Raw genomic sequence first — 27,500 nt, forward strand, 5'->3', positions numbered from 1 at the left:
GCGGGACTAGGCCCAGAGTATGAGGCGTAGTTGTGTGGTGTGTGGCGTGCAAGAAGAAAGCAGCGATTGCGAGGGCCATCAAGAATATGCAGCCCGGTGACACAAGGCTTAAAGCGGCTGCTTCTCTTAAAAAGAAACAACTTGTGGGCTGTGGGAGCAGGGGCAGATTAGGCCTATGTTCACTGCAGTTTGGAAGAAGGAGGGGAGAATCTCATGGAAACGTGCAAAATCCAAACAGGGTCAAAGTGGAAAGGACGTTCCCGATGACCCAGGAGTTCCGAACCAGGGGGTGAAGTCTAAGGTTACAGAGTAGGCCATAATGGATGGAGATGAGAACTGTCTTCACCCAGAGAGTGGGGAGCCTGTGGAATTCATTACAGCATCGGCTGTAAGTGATTCAGGCCCAAATTGAATGTTTCAAGATGGAGTTAGATATAGTCCTTGGGGCTAAAGGGATCGAAGGGTGTGAGGCAAAAGCTGGAGCAGGGTATTGAGTTGGATGATCAACCATGATCCTGTTAAATGGTGGAGCAGGCTTGGAGCACCAAGTAATCTACTACTACTGTTTTCAAATTCTCGAACATAACAGCATTTTAGTCTCCTTGATCCTTACTGAGCCTTGCTTGGACCACATTCTCTGCCGTTTCTAGTCACCCATGTTATAAAAAAGAACATTGAGGCATTGTAGAGAGTACAGAGATTCGTGAGGGTGTGACTGGAGACGTGTCGGTCTGCAATGTGTAGGAAAAGACTGACCAAGCTTGCTCCTTTTTTCCTTCTTGGAAGGAGGCTGCTTCGGATTGAACTTAAACAGCGGTTTAAAACCAGAGAGCGCTGGAGAAACTCAGCAGGTCTGGCAGCATCTGTGGAGAGAGAAACCGAATCAATATTTTGAGTCTTGACTCATCTCCACAACCATAAACATTGACCGTTTCTCTCTCCGCTGATGCTGACAGACCTGTTGAGTTTCTCCAGCCCTTTCTCCTTTCTCTTTCTGATTTCCTGCGTCCCCAGTTCTTTTTAAAACCCTGTAAGGCTTTGACAGTGTGGTTAAGGAGAGAATGTTTCCTTATGTGGGGAAAAGCCTAGATTGAGGCTATTGATATGCGATAGTCACCCAGACATCCTGTTGGGAGCTCTCTATTGAGAAAGTGGTTAGAATGTGGAACTCAGCAGTGCAGGGAGTGGTTAAGATCAATCCTATAGATATGTTAAAGGTGGATCTTTGACAAAGACATGAGGGACAAGGGAATCTAAGATTAAGCTGAGTGGAGTATAATTAGCAGCAGAGACTATTGGGCCAAATGGCCTGTTTCTGTGCCATTTAACTGACCGTCTGATTTTTAGCCCAAAGTGCATAAGGGGAATTTGAAGGAGTCTGTGATTTCTAGAGGTATAATTCTAATCTGATTCAAAATAGACGGGCGAACAAGAAGGGAGAGGCAGAAATTTTCCCAGCCCCCCTCACCCCACCCTTTGCCTCCCTGATCATGTTCAGAGGACTCTGATAAAGGTCAAACGGGAGTGGTTTGGACTTTCAGATCCTAAAGGTCGCTGCAGTAATCCTGGAACCAACAGGTGCTGCCTGTGTTGATGGCTGTGTCTCTCCCGCACTATCTGATACTGCTCATTTTGCCTTCAGACACCGGATATTCCTTCTCTCTGACATGACGTGGGGCTCCGCTCGCGTCTGTAATATTTGACTTCGGTGCATACACGGCAGAATCCCACACACTGTACTGATTGGCCGCCTGGTTGAGAGAACTTGCCTCTGCCTCTCTCCCCAGTAAGGGGGGCATGGAGTTATTTCACATCCACCCAAGAGAGCAGACATTAGGTTTGATGGGCCATCTGAGAGTGAGGTCAGCGTGAACCCTCGGGCATCGTGCTCCCTCATTGCAAACTCTGAGTGGCCCACTCTCTGTGCATACCCTTGGATGGTGCAGTGCGCCCTGAGCAGGGGCTACTTCTCAGTGTGGGCCCTTGTGAGGTGTGGCCAGTTCCAGGAGTTTACGATCTGTCTCAGTTTGGAATGTGGATTGTCTCTGACCCGAGCAGTTTGGTTATAATTAAAGAAAGTGCCAGATTCTGCAGTAATACACTTCTCAAGCTATCCACTCTTATTTCACTCCTCCGACACCGTCTTATCCCACTCATTCCCTCCCCGACCACTTCTGTTCCTATCCTGCACCTTTTAATATCCCATCGTCCTTGCACAGCCCAATCTTTTCCTACTCTCCATACCAAATAGTATCACACTTAATTGTCTCCTGCTTCTACTCCCTGCACTCTTTAAAGTCCCACCCAATCTAATCCCACTCTCTTTATTTACTCGCTCCATCCAATCCTACTTCCCTCCTCACTTTCTGAATCCCTTTAATGATCACCCTTCTGCTGATCCCAGGCTAAGCCTGGGCCAATATCGCTACAGCACAGCCAGACCTGTCTCAGTGCCCATTGCACAGTTCTCTGAGGTGCCATGTTACAGGGCAGCAGGTTTTGCTAGCTGCCTCGATAGTTTGTAGGAGCAAAACCTTTCAGCTGCCTGCTTTAGCCCAGAGTACGTCGCAGGCGAGTGACTGCAGCGTTCCGCCCCTCCTCCTCCTCCTCCTTCCCCCCCCCCCCTCTGCCATCACTGTCATGTTTCAGTGACTGCAATGCGACGCAGCCAGGTTACAGAGCTCCTGCACTGTCAGCCTGTAGACCAGCAGGGGGAGGATCTGTCCCTTCATTGGCAGCCCGCAGAGAGCAACATTTTCCAACCTCTGCTGCTTCTGTAAGACAGACCCAGGCCTAGTAACTGAGGAGCCAGCTTTTCTGTCCGTTCACATATAGGCTGTACACATCATTGACCCCTTCACGTGTGTGCCTGCCCCCCAGGGATTGTCACATCCTGTGTTCAGCTTGAGAAGCAATTTAAACTTTGCCCTTGTTTTTCTTGAACCCAGTTTCACTGGAACATGGGAGCAGGAGTTGACCATTCAGTCCATCAAGCCTGCTAGATCATCTAATAAAATCACACACTTCAGTACCTTTTACTCACTCCATCCCACAGCCCTGTACGTCACTGATAGTCAGAAATCTATCAAACACTGCCTTTGAACATTTTCAAAGATTGGAATTCTTCACCGTGGAGGGAATTCAAAGGTCCATAACCCTCTGAATAAAAACAGCTTTCTCCTCCTCTCAGTCCTAAATGCCATCCTGTTTACGTTTAACTTGTGCCCCTTGGTTCTAGACTCCCCAAGTAGGAGACTGGTGAGATCACAGCAAAAAGGTTGCAAATTTAATGTGTAGTCACTGTAGCTCAAGTAATTCCAGTTATCTGACACAGTAAGATGTGGTGCTATAAGAGTCTTGTTTGATTTAAGATTTGCATTTCACTGTTGAATTAACCAGTACCAGTCTTTATTACAATAGCATCCACTAAATTTCCCATTTAGAGTCATTGCGACATAGAGATGTATAGCACGGAAACAGACCCTTCGGTCCAACTCATCCACGCCGACCAGATATCCCAACCCAATCTAGTTCCGCCCGGCCCATATCCCTCTAAACCCTTCCAGCTGCTGATGTTATGCAGCCTTAAGTTGGAGACTCCACGTTTCTGTACAAGGAATTCAGTACCTCGTTGACTGCAAGGGTTCCTACTTCCAAGTGAGCTGAGTATGAGCTGAGCTGCTCCTCCAGCCCGGCAGCTTTGCTCCTGGCTGCCGTTATCACAGATGGTTTCACTTGGCATTTTGCTGCTGATAGGCTCATAATGAGTTTAATTGCTGGCAAATGTAAGGGAGAGCCAGCCTGTGATCACAGCTGCAGCAGCTCCTCACACATTCTGTCCATTCTGTTTACCAGTGAGTTTTCTCCAGTTGGTTGCCCCAGTCATTGAATTTTCCCTGGTCTTCTTGGGAATGTCCAGGGGCAAATTTACCCTCTTGCCCCTCTGTAGTTTTGGTGTTGATGGTGCGCAGACCTTTCATGAGTCTGGCGTCCCCTCTGTGCTTGACCTGTAATGGCCCCTAGCTTCCCTCAGTGTTGATCCTTCCACAGTGTGGTGCTTTCTTGACACTGACCTTTGACCAGTCCCACCTTCCCTCGATGCTGACCCCTGACCCTTCGACAATACAGTGTGACCTCTGAACTGGGAGCGTCGGTCTAAGTCATGAAGCCCTGACTTTGGTGTGGGGTCTCTGAAGAGAATCGGCGGGAGGCGCTAACTGCAATCCTGATACTCAGCCCCTCTCCAGCCTGAGGATGCTGCTGCTGTTGTTTTGAGGGTTGTTTGTGTTTTGTTGTGGGGAGATGGGCACAGTGTCTTACACCAGCCTTTTCTTCACCTCACCCTGAGGAGTGGGAGGAAGGGACCGCTGGAAGTGGGATGAAGCAGGTAGGATCTCCTCAGTGTGTGCTGGATTGTGGGCTGATGGTTGCATCGATGGGTATGAGCAGGCAGCTGAGGGGTGGGTTGGCGGTGGAGGGGCCCTCACTCACTCCGGTAATGCCGGCTGGTTTGTCTTCCCTGCTCTAACCGCTGTCTGTACCGGCAGGTGGAGGAGGCTGATGACTGGCTGAGGTACGGCAATCCCTGGGAGAAGGCTCGGCCCGAGTACACCATCCCCGTCAACTTCTATGGCCGAGTGGAGCACACCCCTGAGGGGGTCAAGTGGGTGGATACCCAGGTGAGGAGCGCTTTCCCAGGAACCGGTGACCAGGACAAATGGCTGCCCGCTGCCATGGGATGGCCAAGAGCAGTTCATGGCCAGTGAAGTGTTTGATCTGAAGTGTTGTCATTGGATTTACGCAGAGCAAGATCCCACAACCACCTCCTCAGTAAAAGCTAGGCTGCCTGTTCTTTTATTGACAGCCATGGAGTAGATGTTGACCCTACACCCCACTCTTTTTTTCCAACAGTGAGCTTTCGTACACACCTGAGGCGGCAAATGGGAACTTGGTGTAATGTCCCAACTGAAAAATGGCAGCTCAGACAGTGCAGCACTTTGGCAATACATCCTGGGAGAACATAGTGGGAACAGTGCAGAGGGAGCTTTACACTCAGTTTTAAAGAGTAAAGGGAGCTTTATTCTGTGTTTAGCCCTGTGCTGTTCCTGTCCTGGGAGTGTTTGACAGGACAGCGTAGAGGGAGCTTTATTTTCCATTTACTTTTAGTTTAAGAGTAGAGGAACCTTTACTCCTCAGGTTAAAGCAGTAGCAGCAGCTTTACTTTCCACCTGAAAGAATAGAGGGATCTTTGTTGTTTGCACAAAAGTGAGTTTTAAAAAAAAAGTAGAGGGAGCTTTTCCTGGAGTTGATCTTGTACGCTACCTGTCCTTGAAGGTTTTGAGGGAACTTTAATTCCGTGCTGTCACAGTCCTGGGAGTATTTGATGGGAGAAGTCCACCCCTTTTGTACGGAATGCATGTTTGCTGTGTTGTGGTGCAGTAATCTTTCTCTTGTGTGTTTAGGTTGTGCTGGCCTTACCTTATGACACCCCAGTGCCGGGCTACAAGAACAACACTGTGAATACGATGCGGCTGTGGTCTGCCAAAGCACCCAATGAGTTTAAACTGGAGGACTGTGAGTTCCCCCCCCCCCCCCCGCCTCCTTTTTTCTATGTGCTTTCAGGATCAGTTGTGTATAAAGCTAGAGTTGCAGAGACTCTTCTCAGCCTGTCCACCCGCTAGAATTGTCAGCGACTGTTCAACTGCAATGGGCTTTAACCTTGTGGTCTGCTGTATCTTTCCGTGAAGATCTGACTGTCCCTCTGTGTGGACTGAGAGCCCCCCACTGGTTTCTGTTTCCACTTCCTGCCCTGCTCATGCTGGGACTTCCTGTGGGTCTCGGCCACTGCTTATAAATACCTCTGGGTTTCACGTCTGCTCTCCCTCAATGTGGTGACTGCTAAAATAGCTCCCTCAACCTGGTCTCCAGACAGTGACTGAGGATAAATACAGAACTGGACAGCACAGTACAGGCCCTTCGGCCCTTGATGTTGTGGCAGCCTTTTATCCTGCTCTAAGATCAGACTAACCTACACACCCTTCATTTTACTATCATCCATGGGCCTATCCAAGAGTCGCTTGTGTCCTTAATGTCTCTGACTCTACTCCCACTGCTGGCCGTGCGTTCCCCACACCCGCTACTTTCTGAGTAAAGAACCTACCTCTAACATCTCCCTTAAACCTTCCTCCAATTATCTTAAAATTACACGCCCTTGTGATAGACGTTTCCTCCCTGGGAAAAGGTCTCTGGCTCTCCACTCTATCTATGCCTCTCATCATCTCGTACACCTCTATCAAGTCACCTCTCATCCTTCTTCGCTCCAATGAGAAAAGCCCTAGCTGCCTCAACCTTTCTTCATAAGACATGCCCTCCAGCCCAGGCAGCATCCCTCTGCAGCCTCTCTAAAGCTTCCACATCTTTCTCAAATGAGGTGACCAGAACTGAAAACAATATTACAAGTGTGGTCTAACCAGGACTCTACAGGAATGCAGCATAACCTCACAGCTCTTAAACTCAGTCCCTCTGCTAATGAAAGCTAACACACCATATGCCGCCTTAACATCCCTATCAACTTGGGTGGCAACTTTGAACAATCTATGGCCATGGACCTCGAGATCCCCGTTCCTCCACACTGTCAAGAATCCTGCCTTTAACCCTGGATGCTGCATTCAAATTTGACCTTCCAGAGTGAATGACTTCACACTTTTCCAGGCAGTGCTCGATCTGCCACTTCTCAGCCCAGTTCTGCATCCTGTCAATGTCCCGTTGCAACCTAAACAGCCCTCCACACTATCCACAACTCCACCAACCTTCATTTCATTGGCAAACTGACTAGCCCACCCTTGCACTTCCTCATCCAAGTCATTTATACAAAACTCACAAAGAGCAGCGGTTCCAGAACATCCCTGTGGAACACCACTGGTCACCAAGCTCCAGGCTGAATATTTTTCACCCCCATCAATAGGGCAGCCAATTCTGTATCCCGACAGACTGGTTTCCCTGTATCCCATGCCTCCTTACTTTCTGAATGAGCCTGCCATGGGGAACCTTCTCAAACACCTTGCTAAAATCCATGTACACCACATTAACTGCTCTACCTTCATCAATGTGTTTTGTCACATCCTCAAAGAATTCAAGAAGGTTTGTGAGGCATGACCTGCCCCTGACAAAGCCATGCTGACTATCTCTAATCAAACTATTATTTCTCAAGTAATCATAAATCCTGTCTCAGAATCCTCTCCAATGTTTTGCTCGCCACTGACATAAAACTGACTGGTCTGTAATTCCCAGGAATTGTTGCATCGTTGCAGTAAGGCACGCTTTGTGATTCATGCACAAGCTTTCCCCCAAATCCCTTTTGTTTTGTAGTTTCTCTACATTTAAATAATATTCTGTTCTTCTGTCCTCCCTTCCAAAATGAAAGACTTCACATTTTCCCACCTTATACTCCACTTGCCAACATTTTGCCCACTTCACCCACCAGTATCTCTTTGTAACCTGTATCTCTGCCATAGCTTAGCTTGCCTTTCCACCTAATGGTGTTGTGTTGTCTGCAAGTACCCAGCTCCACATTGCGGATACCCTCCATCATGATGTGTGGCACTCCCGTTAATGCTGAATGGGACAGATTTCACACTGAGCAGCCGTCAGGCATTGTGGGCAGCAGAATTGTGTTCGCACAATGTGTCGCCTCATTACCCAGATATCGACAGTGGATTCACGGTCATTGTTGGATGGCTGTTTCCAGACCTTTTTAAAAAAAAAACATTGAATTCAAATTCCACCATCTACCAAGATGGGATTTAAACCTGGTCCCCAGAACATCAGCTGAGTTTGTGAATTAGTAGTCCAGCAATTATACCGCTAGGCCATTGCCTCCCTCAATGGTGTTGGGATAGTTAAGTCCCTAAGAATATGGAGACTCCACAGAGATCCCAGTCCTCCACAACGGGACAACCCAGGACTTCAGTGTAAAGGACAAGGCTGAAGTGTTCCGTTTCATTCTTCATTCACCTTCAGCCAGAAGTGCTGAGTGGATGATCCACCTCGAGAGGACCCCAGCATCCCAGCCGATACACTCCATGCAATATGACTTAAATAGCTAGAGGCACTGGGTATTGCAAAGGCTGCACACCCTAACTACCTTCCAGCAATACTACTGAAGACTTGTGCTTCAGTGCGAGCTCTATCCCATGCCCTGTTGTTCCACAACAACTACATCACTGGCATCTACCTGGCAATGTGGAAACGTGACAAACAAACAAAAAGCAGGGCAAATTCAACCTGTTAAATAACTGCCCAGTTCAGCTGTTGGTGATACAATTTGCCTGAGTGAGCGTGGCTTCAACTGCATCCAAGCTTTACACCCAGCCAAGATGAAGTGTGGCCCATTTAATTGGCACCCCATTCACCACCTCCGTGTAGTCTCCCTCCATCACTGACGGCCAGCGGCAGCAGTGTGTACCGCCTGCATGCACTGCCTCAACTCCTTCCAAATTCACAACCTCGACCATCTAGGAGGGCAGGGACAGAACGTGCATGGGGGCACCCTGGCCTGTAAGTTCCCCTCCAATCCATGCCCCACTCTAACTTGGAATTACATTGCTGTCCCTGCATTGTCACTGGGTGGGAATCCTGGATTTCCTGGGGCTTGGAGTGTGGATTTATGTGGGTTGCTCTGGCCTGGATGGTATGGAGCACTCATCCAGGAAGGTAGGAGGTAATCCTCCTTGTTGAACAGCTGGTATCACCCCACAGATAGCAGAGTGGTTGCTGCAGTGTTGGTGCTCTAAACAACTGGGCAGCATTGTCACCGGTTAGGACTCTGAAATAGGGAAGGGATCACCAGCTTTCTAAAGCTCCCTCTTTGTAAGAAGCTGCTTAACATCTTCTAGTTTTAACCAAGCGTTTGATACCTGTCCTCATAGTTCTGCGTGTGATTTGGCATCAAATATTGTTTGATATTTCTGCGGAATATTTGGAATATCTTGTTGATATTACAGTGCTGTGTAAATGCAAGATGCTGACACTGCCCCACGCACTCATCCTTTTGTGTTTTTGTCTCTCTCCTCCCCCTCTGTCTCTCTTTCTCTCGTTTCAGTCAACGTTGGTGGCTACATCCAGGCAGTCCTCGACAGGAACCTGGCTGAGAACATCTCCCGCGTCCTCTATCCCAATGACAACGTGAGTTCCCCGTTGCTCAGCGGGTTACTGGGAAACGTGGGGCGAGCCCACTCCAGGCTCCAGGAGTCAGAGTGTGTCGCTGTGACTCGCAGTGGGTTGCCAGCCTCTCACGCAGTGGCCCCTAATGGCAGCAAGCTGCCAGTGTGCTTGGGGGGGGGATGTCTTACTGGGATTCCGGGAGAGCGGAGGGAGTGATTCCTAGCGTTGACCTCGTCCCCCCACAACCCCGGGCTGCCTACTCGGCCAGTTGTTCTTCCTACCAGCTGCATGTCACTCAACGTTCGGTTGTGTGCTGCGTGCGGCTTTATGTTTCACAACAATGTGTACCATGTAGCACTGCTAAGGATATCCTCCATCTCCTTATCTGGTGTCCTGACCGAAGCCTCTGGGTTAACAGGAAGCTGGTGTTGTGTTATTGTCCCAAACAGCTGCCTACTGTGACAGGCGGAGCGCACTGATAGTTTTGTCCCACTGTTCCTGAAATACTATAAATTTGTTGATTCATTGACCAAAATGCTTTCTCGGTTCGTTATCCGGAATAAAACGCAAATCCACAAGGTTCCTTAAATAAACTCAACAATAATCCATTTTTATTATCAACAAACCTTGTCAGTGAATCAAATGGCAAACACTGGTTAACACTGGGTCTCCAAAATTATGTGACTACTTTGCCTTAATCCCTGAGAATTGGTCACTGTTCACTATTTCAGATTTTGCCAGGCATTCACAAATGCTTGTATTGGAAGTGCTGTCAGGGTTTTGCAAGGGTTTTTGCTGGGAATAGGTTTTCAGGAAAGAGATTTGTGCTCCAGGGGTGCCTCCTTCCCTCTGCGATCCATTCTACAGACCCAGGAGTCAAAGTCGAGGGAGGCGGTTGCTCAGCAACCATGAGCATGGTGGCCCATAGTCCTCTCAAAGCCAAGTATTTCTTCAGGATCAGTAATTAAGACAATAAGCACCATCTCCCATCTCTTTGAAAGTTTTGCTTAGCTGGATGTGGGTTTGCTCACTGAGCTGGAAGGTTCGTTTTCAGATGTTTCGCCACCATGCTAGGTTACATCTTCAGTGAGCCTCCAGACAAAGCACTGCTGATGATTCCTGCTTTCTAATTGTATATTTGGGTTTCTTTGGGTTGGTGATGTCATTTCCTGTTCTTTTTCTCAAGGGGTGGTAAATGGGATCCAAGTCGATGTGTTTGTTGATAGAGTTCCGGTTGGAATGCCATGCTTCTAGGAACTCTCGTGTGTGTCTCTATTTGGCTTGTCCTAGGATGGATGTGTTGTCCCAGTCGAAGTGGTGTCCTTCCTCATCCGTATATGAGGACACTAGTGAGAGAGGGTCATGTGGTTTTGTGGCGAGTTGATGGCAAGAACAGGAAATGACATCACCAACCCAAATATATAAACAGAAAGCAGGGATCATCAGCAGTGCTTTGTCTGGAGGCCCACTAAAGATGTAACTTAGTATGGTGCCGAAACGTCTGAAAACGAACCTTCCAACTCAGTGAGCAAACCCACATCCAGAACCTCAACCTGAGCTACAAAACTTCTCAAAAAAAAAGCTTTGCTTAGCTGTTTTCTTTCACTTGACATTTGGTAATAACAGCAAGTGACGTCATTTCCAAGCAACTGCTTGGTTAATACTTATTTTTTAAAGCCAGAAAATGGCCAGATAGTTAAATCTTCCAGATTTTCCGGGTAATACTTTCATACAAATGGGAATTCCCAACTCTGGAAACTGCTGCCACTCTCCAGACCACCTCCTCCCCCCCCCCGCCCCCAAAACTGCTTTTCACTCTCTTGAACTGATCATCTGCCTCTTTTTCTTCAAGCACTGATGCCTTCGCCTCTCTCACTGACTCTTCACCTTCCTGTGTCATTCCCCTTTTGTTGGTTGACCCTTCTCTCGCTCCCTGTCAAGGTAACTCCGTCCTTGATAAGCTGTCACTCACGCGGACTCTTTGACTCAGCCATGCTTGCTTCCTGTGCAGCTGAGTTCTATTTGTCCCCTCCCCCCCCCCCCCCCCCCCCCCTCCATCTTCCTCTAGCCTGCTGTCACCCTGTACCTTCAGCTTCACCATCCTGACCTGTGCTCACCTCCCCATTGCTTCATGCTTCCAGTGTAGGAGGCCACCCTTCAGTTCTGTTGTCAGTGCTAGCTTTTTGCAAAAGCAGCCCCAGGTAGTACCACTCCTATGCCTTTTCTGTGATTAGATTAGAGTAGATTCCCTACAGTATGGAAACAGGCCCAACAAGTCCACACTGACTCTCTGAACAGTAACCCACCCAGACCCATTCCCCTACATTTACCCCAGACTAATGCACCTAACGCTATAGGCAATTTCCCACGGCCAATCCACCCTAACCTGCACATATTTCGATTGTGGGAAGAAACCGGAGCACCCGGAGAAAACCCCACACAGATATGGGGAGAACATGCAACCTCCACACAGACAGTTGACTGAGGTGGGAATTGAACCCGGGTCCCTAGCGCTGTGAGGCAGCAGTGCTAACCACTGAGCCACCGTGCCACCCTAACTTTCTCTGGTTTCTCTTCAGAAAGTGATCAGAATTTGTTTTGGACACCTGGATTGAACCTGCCTCTGCCATGTTGTTGGGCAGTGTATTCCAGACCCTAACTACCCACGTTTCAAAAAGAAACCTTTCTCCCCGTATCGTCCTTGTTTCATTTGTCGTTGACCTTCAGTGCGTCTCCTCTAGGCACCACCAAAAGAAAACTCGATCAAATCTCCCTTCGACCTTCTCCAACTAAACAGCCCCAGCTTCTCCAATCCATCCCCACCCTGAAGCCCTATCATCCCTGGAGGCGTTCTTGTAAATGTTTTTTCCAACTCCTTCTCAGACGTAAGGGATCCTGAGCTTTATGCATGGAGGCATAACCTGCTCTCTCTCTGTCTCTGTCTCTCTGTGTCTCTGTCTCTCTGTGTCTCTCTCTCTCTCTCTGTGTCTCTCTCTCTCTCTCTGTGTCTCTCTCTATCTCTGTCTCTGTCTCTCTCTCTCTCTCTCTCTCTCTGTGTCACGCTCTGTGTCTCTCTCTTCCTCACTCCATCTCTCCACAGTTCTTCGAGGGGAAAGAGCTGCGTCTGAAACAGGAGTACTTTGTGGTCGCTGCCACCCTGCAGGATGTCATCCGCCGCTTCAAGTCCTCCAAGTTCGGCAGCCGCGATGCTGTCCGAACCACCTTTGATGCGTTCCCCGACAAGGTAACCGTTTGGCGGGAGGGGCGGTGGAGCGGGAATCCCTGATGTTCAGGCTCTCCAACCCGAACACTTGCTGGCATCCCCAGCAGTGAGTGAAGCCCAGTCTCGATTGCTCCCACACGAGCATTAGAGTGGGGGTGGGGGGGATGGGGTGGGGTGAAGTGATGGAGGGGTTGCCGAGCTGACTATCCCAGGGCCAGCCGCCCGTGCCCAGCGTGTTGAAAGATGTGCTGAAATGTTGGAGCTGTCCTTGGACAGAGCTGCTTCATTCCAGTGTGTCTCGGGGCGATTGTTATGTGTCACGTGGTGAACATGGTGACCTGATCAGTAGCTGTTGAGTGAGCATCAGATTTCCACTGGGCACTGGTCTCATGAGGCTTCCTACCTTTTAACAAACCCTCATCCTCAGCTGCTGTTCTTGTTCTCCGTTCTGTGACAGGGGATGTCTGTGTGTGTCAGTGACAACTCCAGTAGGTGTCGTTCCTTGAACTGAGACTTGCTGGTCCATTTCTCAGCGCCCTTAAGAGCCCATTGCTTTAGGCCTGGAGTCTCGTGTAGGCCAGACCAGTTAAGGATGGCAGATCTCCTGCCCTAAAGGACATCGGTGATCCAGATGGGCCTTTTGTGACAATTGTTGTTGGTTGTCCCGGTCTCCGTTATTGAGATGAGCTGTCAATTCCAGCTTTTTATTCCCTCGCAGTCCTGATCCATCGTTTGACCTGTGTCATTAATTGGACCTTTCTGTTCGGTGGGTGTGAGCTGGCATTGCTGGGCAAGGTGCAGTGGCTCTTCCTGAACCTTCAACCCCCTCCCCAGCTGGTTTGACCTTGCAGATGCCTCCACCCTGGTCTCTCTTGCACGTCTTACGCCCCCCCCCCCCGACCACACAGTATATCAGGGTTGGTGGGCTCTGCTGTGGAATGTAAATCTTATGGCGCTGATTACTTTTTGTGTGTCAGTGCCAGCTTTCATGGCAACTAACGCCAGGATATGGCGTTCCCAGTCTTGGACTGGGGTGGACAAAGTCAGAAGTCACCGGTCGCAGTCCAACAGGTTTATGTGAAATCACAAGCTTTCGGAGCACTGCTCTTCTGTCAGGTGATGGAGCAGAACCCCGAAAGCTTGTGATTTCAAATAACCTGGTGTCGTGTGACTGCTGACTAAGATGGCTAGAGGTGCTTCACAATGAAGCACGTTTATGCAGACTGTGTGTTGTTTAAATCCGAGATTATCCGAGAGTCCCTGCAACATGGAAACAGGCCATTTGGCCCGTTGAGTCCACACCAACTCTCCGGAGAGTGTCTCATGCAGACGCACTTCCTTCCCTTTGTTCCCTGTAATCCTACATTTCCCATGGCTAACCTACCTAGCATTCACATCACTATGGGGCAATTGAACATGGTCAATCCACCCTAACCTGCACATCTTTGCCTGTGACAGGAGGCTGGAGGGACACTGGGAGAATGTACAAGCTCCACACAGTCTCCTGAGGCTGGAATTGAACGTGGGGGCCCTGGCGCCATGAGGCAGCACTGCTAACCACTGTGCAGCCCATGCCGTGATGTGGAAACCCGATAGCTAACGTCAGTGAGGGGCTGGCCTCCCCCACCTGCACAGTACTGGGATCTTTCTTTTCCATCCACCCAAGAGGGCAGACAGGGCCTCTGGTTAAACATTGGGGCACCCCCTGAAAGTGCAGCTGCTCCCCCTTTGACCCTGTTGCTGGGGCATTTCAGCCTGGCTGACAGGGCTAAAGCTCCTTGCACTGGTGCACTCCCCTTCGGACTTCACTGTCAAAGTACGCTGCTTATTTCTGCCTTTCTGTTTCTCCAGGTCGCCATTCAGCTGAACGACACCCATCCTGCCCTGGCCATCCCAGAACTCATGAGGGTGCTGGTGGACATTGAGCACCTGAGCTGGGAGAAGGTACAGAGCCCAGTTAGCAACCTCGAAAGCAGTTGGGGTGGTGGGGGGTGGGGGGGGCAAAGTGGGATGGGTGGGGGGGTGGTGTATCTCTTGCCTCGAGAATCCTTAAAGCATTCCAGATTCACTGAATTGCCTAGTGGGTCCCTGGTTCCCTTGGTGAATGTAGCTAGCAATTACGCGCATAGCAAGATCCCAGCAGCAGTATATGCGTGAATGAGTGATTTCGTTGTTTTTTTGTGAGATTGAAGCTAAAGGCCTGTTGACGCAGATGTTCTCTCTTGCTCTCTCGTTCTCGCGCTTGACACATGGATGTCCTCCTTCGCTTCCCATGGTTTTGCATTCATTCTAGACTCTGAGTAGGCGCGTACGAAACAGCAGCAGGAATGGGACAAGCAGCTTCACATTCTCTGCCCCCTGACCTCCCAGCATCGTTTGATAAGGTCATGCTTCATCCAATTGTGCCCTGCGATTCCATGGGGGGGAGGTGGGGGGTGGTGGATATCAGGGTGGGCTCTTACAGCCACCTGATTGTGCTCAGCACCTTGGAGACCAGCTTTCGACTCCAGATTTGCCACTCAAGTTTGAACCCGTACCCACCCCAGACCCCTGAATTGCCGGTGCCGGGGACATTACCGTTCCACCACCATCCCTGGGTGTGCCTGAGCAGACAGGGACTTGTACAAAAGGGTCAGCTTTGGCAGAACAGGAAGCTCATCTGCCAAGCACGCTTAGTGCCATGATACCAGGAGGCTGTCCAGCCCCTTGGACAGGCTCCACCATTCACTGAATTCTTGGCTTATTCTATCACCTGACCCCACATCCCATAATACCTTCAAAACCACAATAAATCCCAGTGACGCCCCTATTGACCAGGCCCACAAATGAATTTCAAAAAAAGTAGGACATTCAGCCTGTATCTGCTGAATCCAGTAATCTTCAACACCCACCTTTTCCCCATAACCCTCGATTCCCTGACTAATTTAAAAATCTCAGGCTTGAACATGCTTAACAACCCAGCCCCGACATCCCACTTTGGTAAAGGATTCCATAGACTCACTATCCTCCTGAGTGAAGTCCCAACTACGCAATGCCTCACTCAGAGATCAATTTGTTTAACACAAATCCCTCCATCAGGTCAGTAGTTATCAAGTTTTCAACCTTGCGGTGATAATATTAAGAGCGTAGAAGGGTTACCAAAGGTAAGAGAGAGGCTTTTAAAAGGTGTCATTTGAAGAATTTAGAGTAAGGTCTTTGGTGATGAAGAGGTGATTCTCAGAATAATTACAGGGCAGAAGGAGGTGCTGCTGCCAATGGGTTGATGCTTTTCTCCAAATGAGCATCCCACCCAGTTTTCTCCAACCTTCTCCCCCCGTAACCCCGAACATTGATCCATTTTTGACGATTGGTCCATTTCGGGTAACTGTTTCACTTCCTTTTGAATCCCTCTGTTGAACCTGCCTCCTCCACACCCTGAGGTAGCAGCTGTGTGCTGAAAGTGTTGGACTGCAGTGCCCATCTTAAGTCTTCTTTGTACAACTTCGTACAGACCCCATCCATGACTTGTATCTCCAGGAACTGAGACTGGCAGAAGCAGATACACTGACCCCTGTGCAATCTTCTTTAATCCATCCGATCAGGATAATCACAAATATCCCGTAGCCTTGATCAGTAAGATGCGGTCGCCAGGTATTTACTGGTATCATCACCCCATTCTGTCAATGGGCTGAGATAAGAACTAGGGGCCATAAATATAAGATGTATTCACTGTGCATAGTCTCTGTTAGCAGGATTCATGGTTAATTCTTAACTGGATTTATTCTCTTTGTCTCTGTCCCCTTTCTCCTGTTCCACTTTCTCCCTTGGCCTTGATCCATCACGTTCTTGCCCCCCCTTCTCTCTCACTTCTTCCTCTCTCGTGTTTCTCTTACCCTGTCTGTCACTTGCGTCATGTTTGGTGGCTCATCCTCTCCCATCCCTTCTGTCTTCCCTCATGCTCCCCCTCTCTCCTTGCGCTGGCTCTCCCCGCTTCAGGCCTGGGATGTCACGATCCGTACCTGTGCCTACACTAACCACACGGTGCTGCCCGAAGCTCTGGAGCGCTGGCCCGTCCAGCTCTTCGAGTCACTGCTGCCGCGGCATCTCAGTATCATCTACGAGATCAACAGGAGGCACCTGGAGGTAAGCTTGACCCTTTCTATCTGGGCAAAGTGGGGGAAAGAGTCAACTTGTACAGTTTGCTAAGAAGAAAAAAAGTGTTACCTCATCGCTGAGAGCATTCTGAAGTGCAGTGGTTGTCCAAATAAAATGAATTGTAGAAGTTAATTTGCAGGTACAGCAGATAATTAGGAAAGCTGGTAGAATCTTCTCATGAATGAGAAAGAATTAAAAGCTAAAAGTAGGGAGGTTATGCTTCAGTTACACAGGGCAGTGCTCAGGCCATATCTGGAGTACTGTGTAAGCATTGATCTCTGACTAAAGGAAGGATCTAAGTGTCTTCGAAACAGTCAAACAAAGGTTTGCTCGATGAATTCTTAGTGATATGAGGAAACGTTGGACAGATTGGGTCTGCTGGATTGATGGAAAGGTCTAAGATCCTGAGAGGACTTGACCAAGTGAACGTGGAGAGGATGTTTCCTTCAGTGGGAGAACGCCAAACTAAGCGTCACTGCTTCCAAACAAGTGGTCACCCATTGTCAGATCGCGATGAGGGGAATTCCTTCTCTGAGGGTCACCAGACTTCAAAGCTCGCTCTGCCGAAAGGGGGTGGGGGCAGAGTCTTTAGAATAATTTTAAATCGAAGAGGCTAGCCCCTTGATAAACAAAGGGAGAAGAGCTGGTCGTGGGGTTTGGTGTAATCAGATCTGACCTGACTTTACTGTAAGGCAGACCGTGTGGCTAACTCCTGCTCCTGATTTGTAGCAGCAAGTCAGAGGGCCCAGCACGGTCTGCTCATCCCTGAGGAAGGGCTTTTGCCCGAAACGTCGATTCTCCTGCTCCTCGGATGCTGCCTGACCTGCTGTTCTTTTCCAGCACCACTCTAATGTTGACTCTAATCTCCAGCATCTGCAGTACCCTATTCCGCCTAGGGCCTGGTCCTGTGTTTGTAATCCACGTTCTCCGAGTCCATTTGGAATGGTATCAGAGGAACCAGACGAGGCCATTCAACACCTCGAACCTGTTCCAAACGAGACTGATCTGTACCCGGTTGATTCTCAACCCAGAGTCTGTGACCCATTCAGAAGGGGTTGGGGAATGTGTTGTTTGGCCTGGCAATGTTGGATTTCAGGCGAGGGGGTTGGGGGGGGACGGGGGGGGGGGGGGGGGGGGTGCTATGGTTTCTGATTACATGACCCCCTATTGAATCTTCCCTCCCCTCTTGCACAGACGTTTGGACAATTATGTGAACAGGAAAGGTTGGAGGTCTAAAAGCGGGCAAGGAAGCTTCGGGAGGTTTGGGGAAACGTGGTTGGCGCGGGCAGTTTGCACCGAAGGGGGTCTGTCTCTGTGCCGTACGACTCTGTGACTCTGTGCCTGTACAGAACGTTGCTCGGAAGTTCCCGGGAGACAATGACCGACTGCGCCGCATGTCACTGATTGAGGAGGGAACGACCAAGAGGATCAACATGGCTCACCTGTGCATCGTCGGTGCTCATGCTGTGAACGGAGTTGCCCGCATTCACTCCGAGATCCTGAAAAAGACCATGTAAGTTCCCCCCGAGCAGTGGCCCGGGTGCCTCAGGCAAACCATGTCATTGAGAGAGAGAGGCTGTGTGATCTCCAAGTGCCCTGTGTCTGTCCATCTCCCGATGCAAAATGGCTGAGCGTTGGCCGAGCTTTGTGGAGGGGAGTCCGGAGCTCCTCTGTGGATGGTAGTGAGTTGCATTCTCGAACTGCCTGTTTGGTGTGCGATGGGTAGACCCACAACGCTGTCCGGGAGAGAGTTCTAGGCCTTTAAGGGCAGCAGATACAAGTTCTGTGTTGTAATACTCGAAGGGCAGTTGAATAAATACTTGAAGGGAGTTACAGGTTTCCAGGGATGTTGGCTCAGTTGCGCCGTTAACTGCGACAAACTTGATTTGCTCTTCAAAAGAGCTGGGGTCGAGTTGGTGGGCTGAATGACCTTCTGTGGTGCTATACCATGGGGCAAAAAGAGGCCAGTTTAGAGGCGGTGGCTGCAGATAGAGTATAGAACAGCATGGCGCGGGAACGGGCCCTTTCACCCACGATGTTGTGTTGAGCATGACGCCTAATCCCTTCCACCTGCCCCCATGGTCCACGTCCCTCCATTCCTTGCATATTCCAGCCCCTTTACACACCCCTATTATATCTGCTGGCACTACCACTCGACAACGCACTCCACACACCTACCCTTCTCTGTGTAAAAGGCCCACCCCTCACACCTCCTTTTGAACTTTGCCTCTCTCCCCTCAAATGCATGCCCCCCTGGTGTTAGACATTTTAACTCTGGGGAAGATGATTCTGACCATCACCCCTATCTATGTATCCCATAATTGTCTAGACGTCCGTCAAGTCTCCCCTCAGCCACCACTGTTACAGAAAGAAGCAACCCAAGTTTTCATAGCCCCTCTTTATCAAAGAGTGTCGCAGTCATACCACTGGTCCCACAATCTGCAAGCTCAGGCTGCTGATCCCATCGATGGCTGAAATCGGAGTTGAATAAGAAGGTAGACTAACGGTGAATCTGTAATCGTTGGAAAATCTGGTTCACAAACTATCCTTACCTGGTCTGGCCAATGTACCACAGCAATGCGGTAGACCCTAAATCAGGGATTGGCAACATAGAGTCATAGAGATGTCCAGCACGGAAAAAGACCCTTCGGTCCAACCCGTCCATGCCGACCAGATATCCCAACCCAATCTAGTCCCACCTGCCAGCACCCAGCCCATATCCCCCCAAACCCTTCCTATTCCTGTCCCCATCCAGATGCCTTTTAAATGTTGTCATTGTACCGACCTCCACCACTTCCTCTGGCAGCTCATTCCACACACGTACCACCCTCTGGGTGAAAAAGTTACCCCTTTGGTCTCTTTTATATCTTTCCCCTCTCACCCTAAACCTATGCCCCTCTAGTTCTGGACTCCCCCACCCCAGGGAAAAGACCTTGTCTATTTACCCTATCCGTGCCCCTCATGATTTTATAAACCTCTATAAGGTCACCCCCTCAGCCTCCGACACTCCAGGGAAAACAGCCCCAGCCTGTTCAGCCTCTCCCTGTAAGCATCTGTGAACAATTTTTAAAAAAAAGTTACCCATTGGCAGTGGAGGAGCAGCTGATATATTTCTGAGTCGGAATGGTGAACGGCTTGGGGAGGGGGATCCTGCAGGGAATCAGGTGTTCCCATCTAACTGCTGCTCCAAGAGAGGAAGAGGTTGGGGGTTTAGAAAGATTTTGAGGAGCCTTGGTGAGCGGCTGCAGTGCATTTTTTAGGAGGGGGGGGGTCCTTGCTGCTGTTACTGATGCTGGACAGTCCTGGGTCTCGCTTGACCTCGTTTGTCAAAGCCTTGCGTGGAGAACTTCGACGGAGAGCCCCTCCCTCCCTCCGACCCGTCGCCTGACGCAGCGATGACAGCGTCGGTCTCCGTCTTTTAAAGCCGTGACTTGTTCTTCCTTGCAGCTTCAAAGACTTTTACGAGATCGAGCCCGAGAAGTTTCAGAACAAGACGAATGGGATAACCCCACGCCGCTGGCTGGTGCTTTGCAACCCCGGCCTGGCCGACATCATTGCTGAGGTAACGACGTGCGCGGGCTACTGTCTGAGGCAGGAGCAAGTCACGCCAGGGGCTGGCAGGCGTGAGGGTTTGAGTCTCCCCTGCCTGGCAGATAGCCAGGCCTTTCTGGTCAAATGCTGTAGCTGCCTCTTGGACAATGGTGTCACCTCACCCAGTGTATCAATCCAGTCGTGGCCCCAGTCGATGCTGTGGCTTGTTTGTAGGCAGCCAGGGGTCACTATCATCCTGTTGGTGTTGATGTGCACACATTACAAAATCCAGACTCTTGCCATCGTGGAATCCCTATGGTGTGGAAGCAGGCCACTCGGCCCACTGAACCCCCGTCAACCCTCTGAAGAGTGTCCCACCACCTCTGTCCTTGTAACCCAGCATTTCCCATGACCAATCCACATGGCCCATATGCCTTTGGACACTGGGCAACTTAACACGGCCAGGTAAAAACAATGACTGCAGATGCTGAAAACCAAATACTGGGTTAGTGGTGCTGGAAGAGCACAGCAGTTCAGGCAGCATCCAACGAGCAGCGAAATCGACGTTTCGGGCAAAAGCCCTTTTAGGGTTAGGGTTAGGGTTAGGGCTTTTGCCCGAAACGTCGATTTCGCTGCTCTTTGGATGCTGCCTGAACTGCTGTGCTCTTCTAGCACCACTAATCCAGTATAACTTAGCACGGCCAACCCACCTCACCTGTACATCTTTGGACTGTGGGAGGAAACCGGAGCACCCGGAGGAAACCCACACAGACACGGGGAGAACGTGCAAACCCCACACAGACAGTTGCCTGAGGCGGGAATTGAACCCGGGTCTCTGGTGCTGTAAGGCAGCAGTGCTCAGCACCCCGGAAGTGCAGTAATCCCAACTACTCCTGTGTTCCCAGTTTGTTGACACCGAGCGATGTCTCCTAAGACAGGCTAACTGGAAGCTATGTTTCTCTCTCCTTCACCCCCCTTTAACCCGCTGTCCGCTCTGCTCCTCCTGATCCTCACTCTCTTCCTTTCTCATCCCCTTCTCTCAGAAAATCGGTGAAGATTATATCTTCGACCTGGATCAGCTGAAGAAGCTGCTGTCGTTTGTCAACGATGAAGGGTTTATTCGAGCTGTGGCTAAAGTGAAACAGGTGATCACCTCTTTCTTCCCCCTCTCTTTGGTTTGTCAAGGGGCAGGTTCTGAGCTCAAACTGAATCCCAGTGACTCACTAAAACCCTGGCTGTGTGTCAGTGGAGGATTGTGGGTGATGAGCATGGAACTGTGCACCTAAAATTCCAAACACAAAGATTTGGACCTGCCAGCTGTTGGGAAATCAAGTGCAGTTTGGGAACCGTGTCAGGGTAAAGGGCAGCGCAGAGGGTGGCAGAAAGGAGGGTTCCCCTGGGTGGAGTTGCATGGCAGGGGGTACGGCGCAGTGACGGACAGCCCTCACCTGGGTGAGGGAGGTTTGTGTTATGCAGCACAACGCCAGGTTTCCCAGCAGGGTCAAGCTGCAAGCAGCAGCTGGCTTGAGGAAACGCCCATTGCTTTCACCTCTGTCGCCTGTCGTGACCCAGCGCTGCGCAGCCAACAAAGCACTTTCTCAAAGTGCGCCGTGCTGTGAGGAAAGGTGGCAGTTGGGTTTGTGCACAGCAAGATCCCCACGCGTAGTCACATGGTCTCCAGTTGATGCTACTGGAAGGATTAATATTGACCCAAGAGACTGGAGGGAACCACTCCTGCTCTTCCACCATGGGTTCTTCTGTGGTTATTAAATCCACCTAACGGGGCAAAGGGGACCTTTAGGTTTGAAGATGGCACTTCCGACAGCTTGATGCTGACCCTTGGGCAGTGCGGCGCTCACTTAGCACCGACCCTCGGGCGCTGCAGCGTTCGCTTAGCGCTGACCCTCGGGCGCTGCGGCGCTCACTTAGCACCGACCCTCGGACGCTGCAGTGTTCGCTTGGCGCTGACCCTTGGGCGCTGCGGCACTCGCTTGGCGCTGACCCTTGGGCAGTGTGGCGCTCACTTAGCACCGACCCTCGGGCGCTACAGCGTTCGCTTGGCGCTGACCCTCGGGCGCTGCGGCACTCACTTAACACCGACTCTCGGGCGCTGCGGCACTCACTTAACACCGGCTCTCGGGCGCTACAGCGTTCGCTTGGCGCTGACCCTCGGGCGCTGCGGCACTCACTTAACACCGACTCTCGGGCGCTGCGGCACTCACTTAACACCGACTCTCAGGCGCTGCGGCGCTCGCTTGGTGCTGACCCTCTGGCGCTGCAGCATTTACTTGGTGCTGACCCTCGGGCGCTGCAGTGTTCGCTTGGCGCTGACCCTTGGGCGCTGCGGCAGTCGCTTGGCGCTGACCCTTGGGCAGTGTGGCGCTCACTTAGCACCGACCCTCGGGCGCTACAGTGTTCGCTTGGCGCTGACCCTCGGGCACTGCGGCGCTCGTTGGCGCTGACCCTTGGGCGCTGACCCTTGGGCGCTGCGGCGCTCGCTTGGTGCTGACCCTCGGGCGCTGCGGCGCTCGCTTGGTGCTGACCCTCGGGCGCTGTAGCATTTACTTGGAGCTGACCCTCGGGCGCTGCAGTGTTCGCTTGGCACTGACCCTCGGGTGTTGCGGCGCTGACCCTTGGGGCGCTGCGGTGCTTGCTTGGCGCTGACCCTTGGGGCGCTGCAGTGTTCGCTTGGCGCTGACCCTCGGGGCGCTGCAGTGTTCGCTTGGCACTGACCCTTGGGGCGCTGCAGTGTTCGCTTGGCACTGACCCTCGGGCGCTGCGGCGCTCGCTTGGCGCTGACCCTTGGGGCGCTGCAGTGTTCGCTTGGCGCTGACCCTCGGGCGCTGCGGCGCTCGCTTGGCGCTGACCCTCGGGCGCTGCGGCGCTCGCTTGGCGCTGACCCTTGGGGCACTGCAGTGTTCGCTTGGCGCTGACCCTCAGGTGTTGCGGCGCTCGCTTGGTGCTGACCCTCGGGCGCTGCGGCGCTCGCTTGGCGCTGACCCTTGGGGCGCTGCGGCGCTCGCTTGGCGCTGACCCTTGGGGCGCTGCAGTGTTCGCTTGGCGCTGACCCTTGGGGCGCTGCAGTGTTCGCTTGGCTCTGACCCTTGGGGCGCTGCAGTGTTCGCTTGGCACTGACCCTCTGGTGTTGCGGCGCTGACCCTTGGGGCGCTGCAGTGTTCGCTTGGCACTGACCCTCTGGTGTTGCGGCGCTGACCCTTGGGGCGCTGCAGTGTTCGCTTGGCACTGACCCTCTGGTGTTGCGGCGCTGACCCTTGGGGCGCTGCAGTGTTCGCTTGGCGCTGACCCTCGGGCGCTGCAGTGTTTGCTTGGCGCTGACCCTTGGGGCACTGCAGTGTTTGCTTGGCGCTGACCCTCGGCCACTGCGGCGCTCGCTTGGCGCTGACCCTTGGGGCGCTGCAGTATTCGCTTGGCACTGACCCTCTGGTGTTGCAGCGCTGACCCTTGGGGCGCTGCAGTGTTCGCTTGGCGCTGACCCTCGGGCGCTGCAGTGTTTGCTTGGCACTGACCCTCGGGCGCTGCAGTGTTCGCTTGGTGTGCTGACCCTCAGGCGCTGCAGTGTTTGCTTGGCACTGACCCTCGGGCGCTGCGGCGCTCGCTTGGCGCTGACCCTCGGGCGCTGCGGCGCTCGCTTGGCGCTGACCCTCGGGCGCTGCGGCGCTCGCTTGGCGCTGACCCTCGGGCGCTGCGGCGCTCGCTTGGTGCTGACCCTCGGGCGCTGTGGCGCTCGCTTGGTGCTGACCCTCGGGCGCTGCAGTGTTCGCTTGGTGCTGACCCTCGGGCGCTGCAGCATTTACTTGGAGCTGACCCTCGGGCGCTGCAGTGTTCGCTTGGCACTGACCCTCGGGTGTTGCGGCGCTGACTCTTGGGGCGCTGCGGTGCTTGCTTGGCGCTGACCCTTGGGCACTGCGGCGCTCGCTTGGCGCTGACCCTTGGGACGCTGCAGTGTTCGCTTGGCGCTGACCCTCGGGCGCTGCGGCGCTTGCTTGGCACTGACCCTTGGGGCACTGCGGTGCTCGCTTGGCGCTGACCCTCGGCCACTGCGGCGCTCGCTTGGCGCTGACCCTTGGGGCACTGCAGTGTTCGCTTGGCGCTGACCCTTGGCCACTGCGGCGCTCGCTTGGCGCTGACCCTTGGGGCGCTGCAGTGTTCGCTTGGCACTGACCCTCTGGTGTTGCGGCGCTGACCCTTGGGGCGCTGCAGTGTTTGCTTGGCACTGACCCTCGGGCGCTGCAGTGTTCGCTTGGTGTGCTGACCCTCGGGCGCTGCAGTGTTTGCTTGGCACTGACCCTCGGGCGCTGCAGTGTTTGCTTGGCACTGAGCCTCGGGCGCTGCAGTGTTTGCTTGGCACTGACCCTCGGGCGCTGCAGTGTTCGCTTGGTGTGCTGACCCTCGGGCACTGCGTTGCTCGCTTGGCGCTGACCCTCGGGCGCTGCGGTGCTTGCTTGGCGCTGACCCTCGGGCGCTGCGGCACTTGCTTGGCGCTGACCCTCGGGCGCTGCGGCGCTCGCTTGGTGCTGACCCTTGGGGCGCTGCAGTGTTCGCTTGGCACTGACCCTCTGGTGTTGCGGCGCTGACCCTTGGGGCGCTGCAGTGTTCGCTTGGCGCTGACCCTCGGGCGCTGCAGTGTTTGCTTGGCACTGACCCTCGGGCGCTGCAGTGTTCGCTTGGTGTGCTGACCCTCGGGCGCTGCAGTGTTTGCTTGGCACTGACCCTCGGGCGCTGCAGTGTTTGCATGGCACTGACCCTCAGGTGTTGCGGCGCTCGCTTGGCGCTGACCCTTGGGGCGCTGCAGTGTTCGCTTGGCGCTGACCCTCGGGCGCTGCGGCGCTCGCTTGGCGCTGACCCTCGGGCACTGCGGTGCTTGCTTGGCGCTGACCCTCGGGCGCTGCGGCGCTTGCTTGGCGCTGACCCTCGGGCGCTGCGGCGCTTGCTTGGCGCTGACCCTCGGGCGCTGCGGCGCTCGCTTGGTGCTGACCCTCAGGCGCTGCAGCATTTACTTGGAGCTGACCCTCGTGCGCTGCAGTGTTCGCTTGGCGATGACCCTTGGGGCGCTGCGGCGCTCGCTTGGTGCTGACCCTCGGGCGCTGCAGTGTTCGCTTGGCGTTGACCCTCGGGCGCTGCGGCGCTCGCTTGGTGCTGACCCTCGGGCGCTGCAGCATTTACTTGGAGCTGACCCTCGGGCGCTGCAGTGTTCGCTTGGCGATGACCCTTGGGGCGCTGCAGTGTTCGCTTGGTGCTGACCCTCGGGCGCTGCAGCGCTCGCTTGGTGCTGACCCTCGGGCGCTGCAGCATTTACTTGGAGCTGACCCTCGGGCGCTGCAGTGTTCGCTTGGCACTGACCCTCGGGTGTTGCGGCGCTGACTCTTGGGGCGCTGCGGTGCTTGCTTGGCGCTGACCCTCGGGCACTGTGGCGCTCGCTTGGCGCTGACCCTTGGGGCGCTGCAGTGTTCGCTTGGCGCTGACCCTCGGGCGCTGCAGTGTTTGCTTGGCACTGACCCTCGGGCGCTGCAGTGTTCGCTTGGCACTGACCCTCAGGTGTTGCGGCGCTCGCTTGGCGCTGACCCTTGGGGCGCTGCAGTGTTCGCTTGGCGCTGACCCTTGGGGCGCTGTAGTGTTCGCTTGGCACTGACCCTCGGGCGCTGTGGCGCTTGCTTGACGCTGTCCCTCGGGTGGTGCGGCGCTGACCACTCCCACCCCCCCAAACTGCAGTGTGCCGATTTGCATTGTGGAATCAAAATACTGGTATGGGATTTGAACTGACAGCATTCGGTTCAACTGAATCTTATGGCCGGCCATCTTTTCTTAAAAAAAAGTTTTGATTGCTGTAAAAAAAAATGCTACTTGATCAAATGTATTGAACATTCAATGGATCTTGTGGAAACAGATAATGCGGATTCAAGTACTGCAATGCTGCTGAAGCGAGGGCCATCTGTTTGAGACCGTCTGTAATAAACAGTCAGGAAATCCAGCGAGCAGGGAGAATGTGAAACCCGCTCCCACAAAAGGGTGAATCGGGGCCATGTGTTTAAGGCAGACTGGATGAATGCATGAGTGAGAAGGGAGCAAGTGATGGGCTGAGAAGACGAGGGAGGATAGGGTGTGTCAGTGAACGACTGGTACAATTGCTCGTCTGCGGTGCTGTGTTTGCAGGAGAATAAGCTGAAATTCTCGGTGTACCTGGAGAAGACGTACAAGGTGAAGATCAACCCCAACTCCATGTTTGACGTACAGGTCAAGCGTATCCACGAGTACAAAAGGCAACTGCTGAACTGCCTCCACATCATCACCTTCTACAACCGTGAGTCCTGACCGTGAGGCTGCGGCGTGGCGGGGGGGGGTGGTTAGGTCTGTGGCCTGGTTCCCTGGGGGAAAGGTGGGAGAGCCCTGCCTTTGAATGGGGGGAGCTTACGGTGCATAGGGTGTGTTTCTGGACCTTGGTGGCTTCTGAGCATGGGGGCTATTTTAGCTTTCGGAGAGGGGGTGGTTTTATTTCGTTCACCGGGACATGGGCATCGCTGGCTAGGCCAGTATTTATCGCCCATCCCTAATTGCTGTGGTTCTGGAGTCACGCGGAGTCTGGACCAGGAAAGGATGGCAGTTTCCTTCCCTAACAGGCATTAGTGAATCAGATGGGTTTTCCCAACAATCAACAATGGATTCATGGTCATCATTTGACTCTTAATCCAGATTTTTAAAATTGAAATCAAATTCCTCCATCTGCCGTGGTAGGATTTGAACTTGGGTACCCAGAATGTTACCTGAATCTCTGGACTAATAGTCTAATGATAAATACCACAGGCCATCGCCGAGTGAGTTATATTCCCATTACAGAGGAACCTTGATTATCCGAACGGCATGGGTGAGGGAATGTTTTGTCAGAAACTTGAATGTTCGGGTAATCGATTGCCGGATAACAGTTTGGTCAAGCATGGGGGACCTTGCAATCTTGCCGGATCATCGAATGCTGGATCACCGAGGTGCCTCTGTACGTCCATCTTGCTACCACCTCCAGCTCCATTCCAGTTTCCCACTCAGTCTCAGCCACCTTGCTGCACCGAGTTCAGTTGGTGGTATGTTCTCGTCTAGAAGAAGCTGTTTGGTTTTTGGTTGGGGTGGAGGGGGTGCGTGCATGGATCGTCCTAACGATTGAACGCCCCCGCCCCCGCCACTCCCAAACCAAAAGCTCCCTGAGGGGGCTAATGGAATGGATCCATCAGTGTGATTTGCTGAGGTGAGCCCTCACGGGGAGCACAATCACGTGGATGCTATCTCATGCAAGCTGAGTGTAGAAAGTTCTGGAAGCGCCCAAAGAGTGTGGCAGCATCGGCGGAGTGAGGGACTTTTAAGGGTTCAGGTCGACAGCCTCTGTCAGATCTAGAAAGTCTTTACAGTGCAAACCGGGTTTGAGCAGGTCAAGAGTGAAAGGCAG

At 52.6% G+C, this 27,500-nt stretch overlaps 1 protein-coding gene across 1 annotated transcript in view; it reads left to right on the forward strand.

Annotated features, from left to right (window-relative positions):
- Window positions 1-27,500, forward strand: part of LOC140457030 (glycogen phosphorylase, muscle form) — an 84,699-nt gene that overhangs the window by 41,827 nt on the left and 15,372 nt on the right. The window contains exons 5-14 of the mRNA XM_072550946.1: window positions 4,548-4,679; window positions 5,463-5,574; window positions 9,101-9,183; window positions 12,263-12,406; window positions 14,237-14,329; window positions 16,361-16,507; window positions 17,869-18,032; window positions 19,967-20,081; window positions 21,094-21,195; window positions 26,222-26,369. Of these exons, the coding sequence (XP_072407047.1) occupies window positions 4,548-4,679; window positions 5,463-5,574; window positions 9,101-9,183; window positions 12,263-12,406; window positions 14,237-14,329; window positions 16,361-16,507; window positions 17,869-18,032; window positions 19,967-20,081; window positions 21,094-21,195; window positions 26,222-26,369 (1,240 nt within the window). The remainder of the gene's footprint in view (window positions 1-4,547; window positions 4,680-5,462; window positions 5,575-9,100; window positions 9,184-12,262; window positions 12,407-14,236; window positions 14,330-16,360; window positions 16,508-17,868; window positions 18,033-19,966; window positions 20,082-21,093; window positions 21,196-26,221; window positions 26,370-27,500) is intronic.

Source organism: Chiloscyllium punctatum, chromosome 31 (assembly GCF_047496795.1).
Source record: "Chiloscyllium punctatum isolate Juve2018m chromosome 31, sChiPun1.3, whole genome shotgun sequence".
Taxonomy (NCBI): domain Eukaryota; kingdom Metazoa; phylum Chordata; class Chondrichthyes; order Orectolobiformes; family Hemiscylliidae; genus Chiloscyllium; species Chiloscyllium punctatum.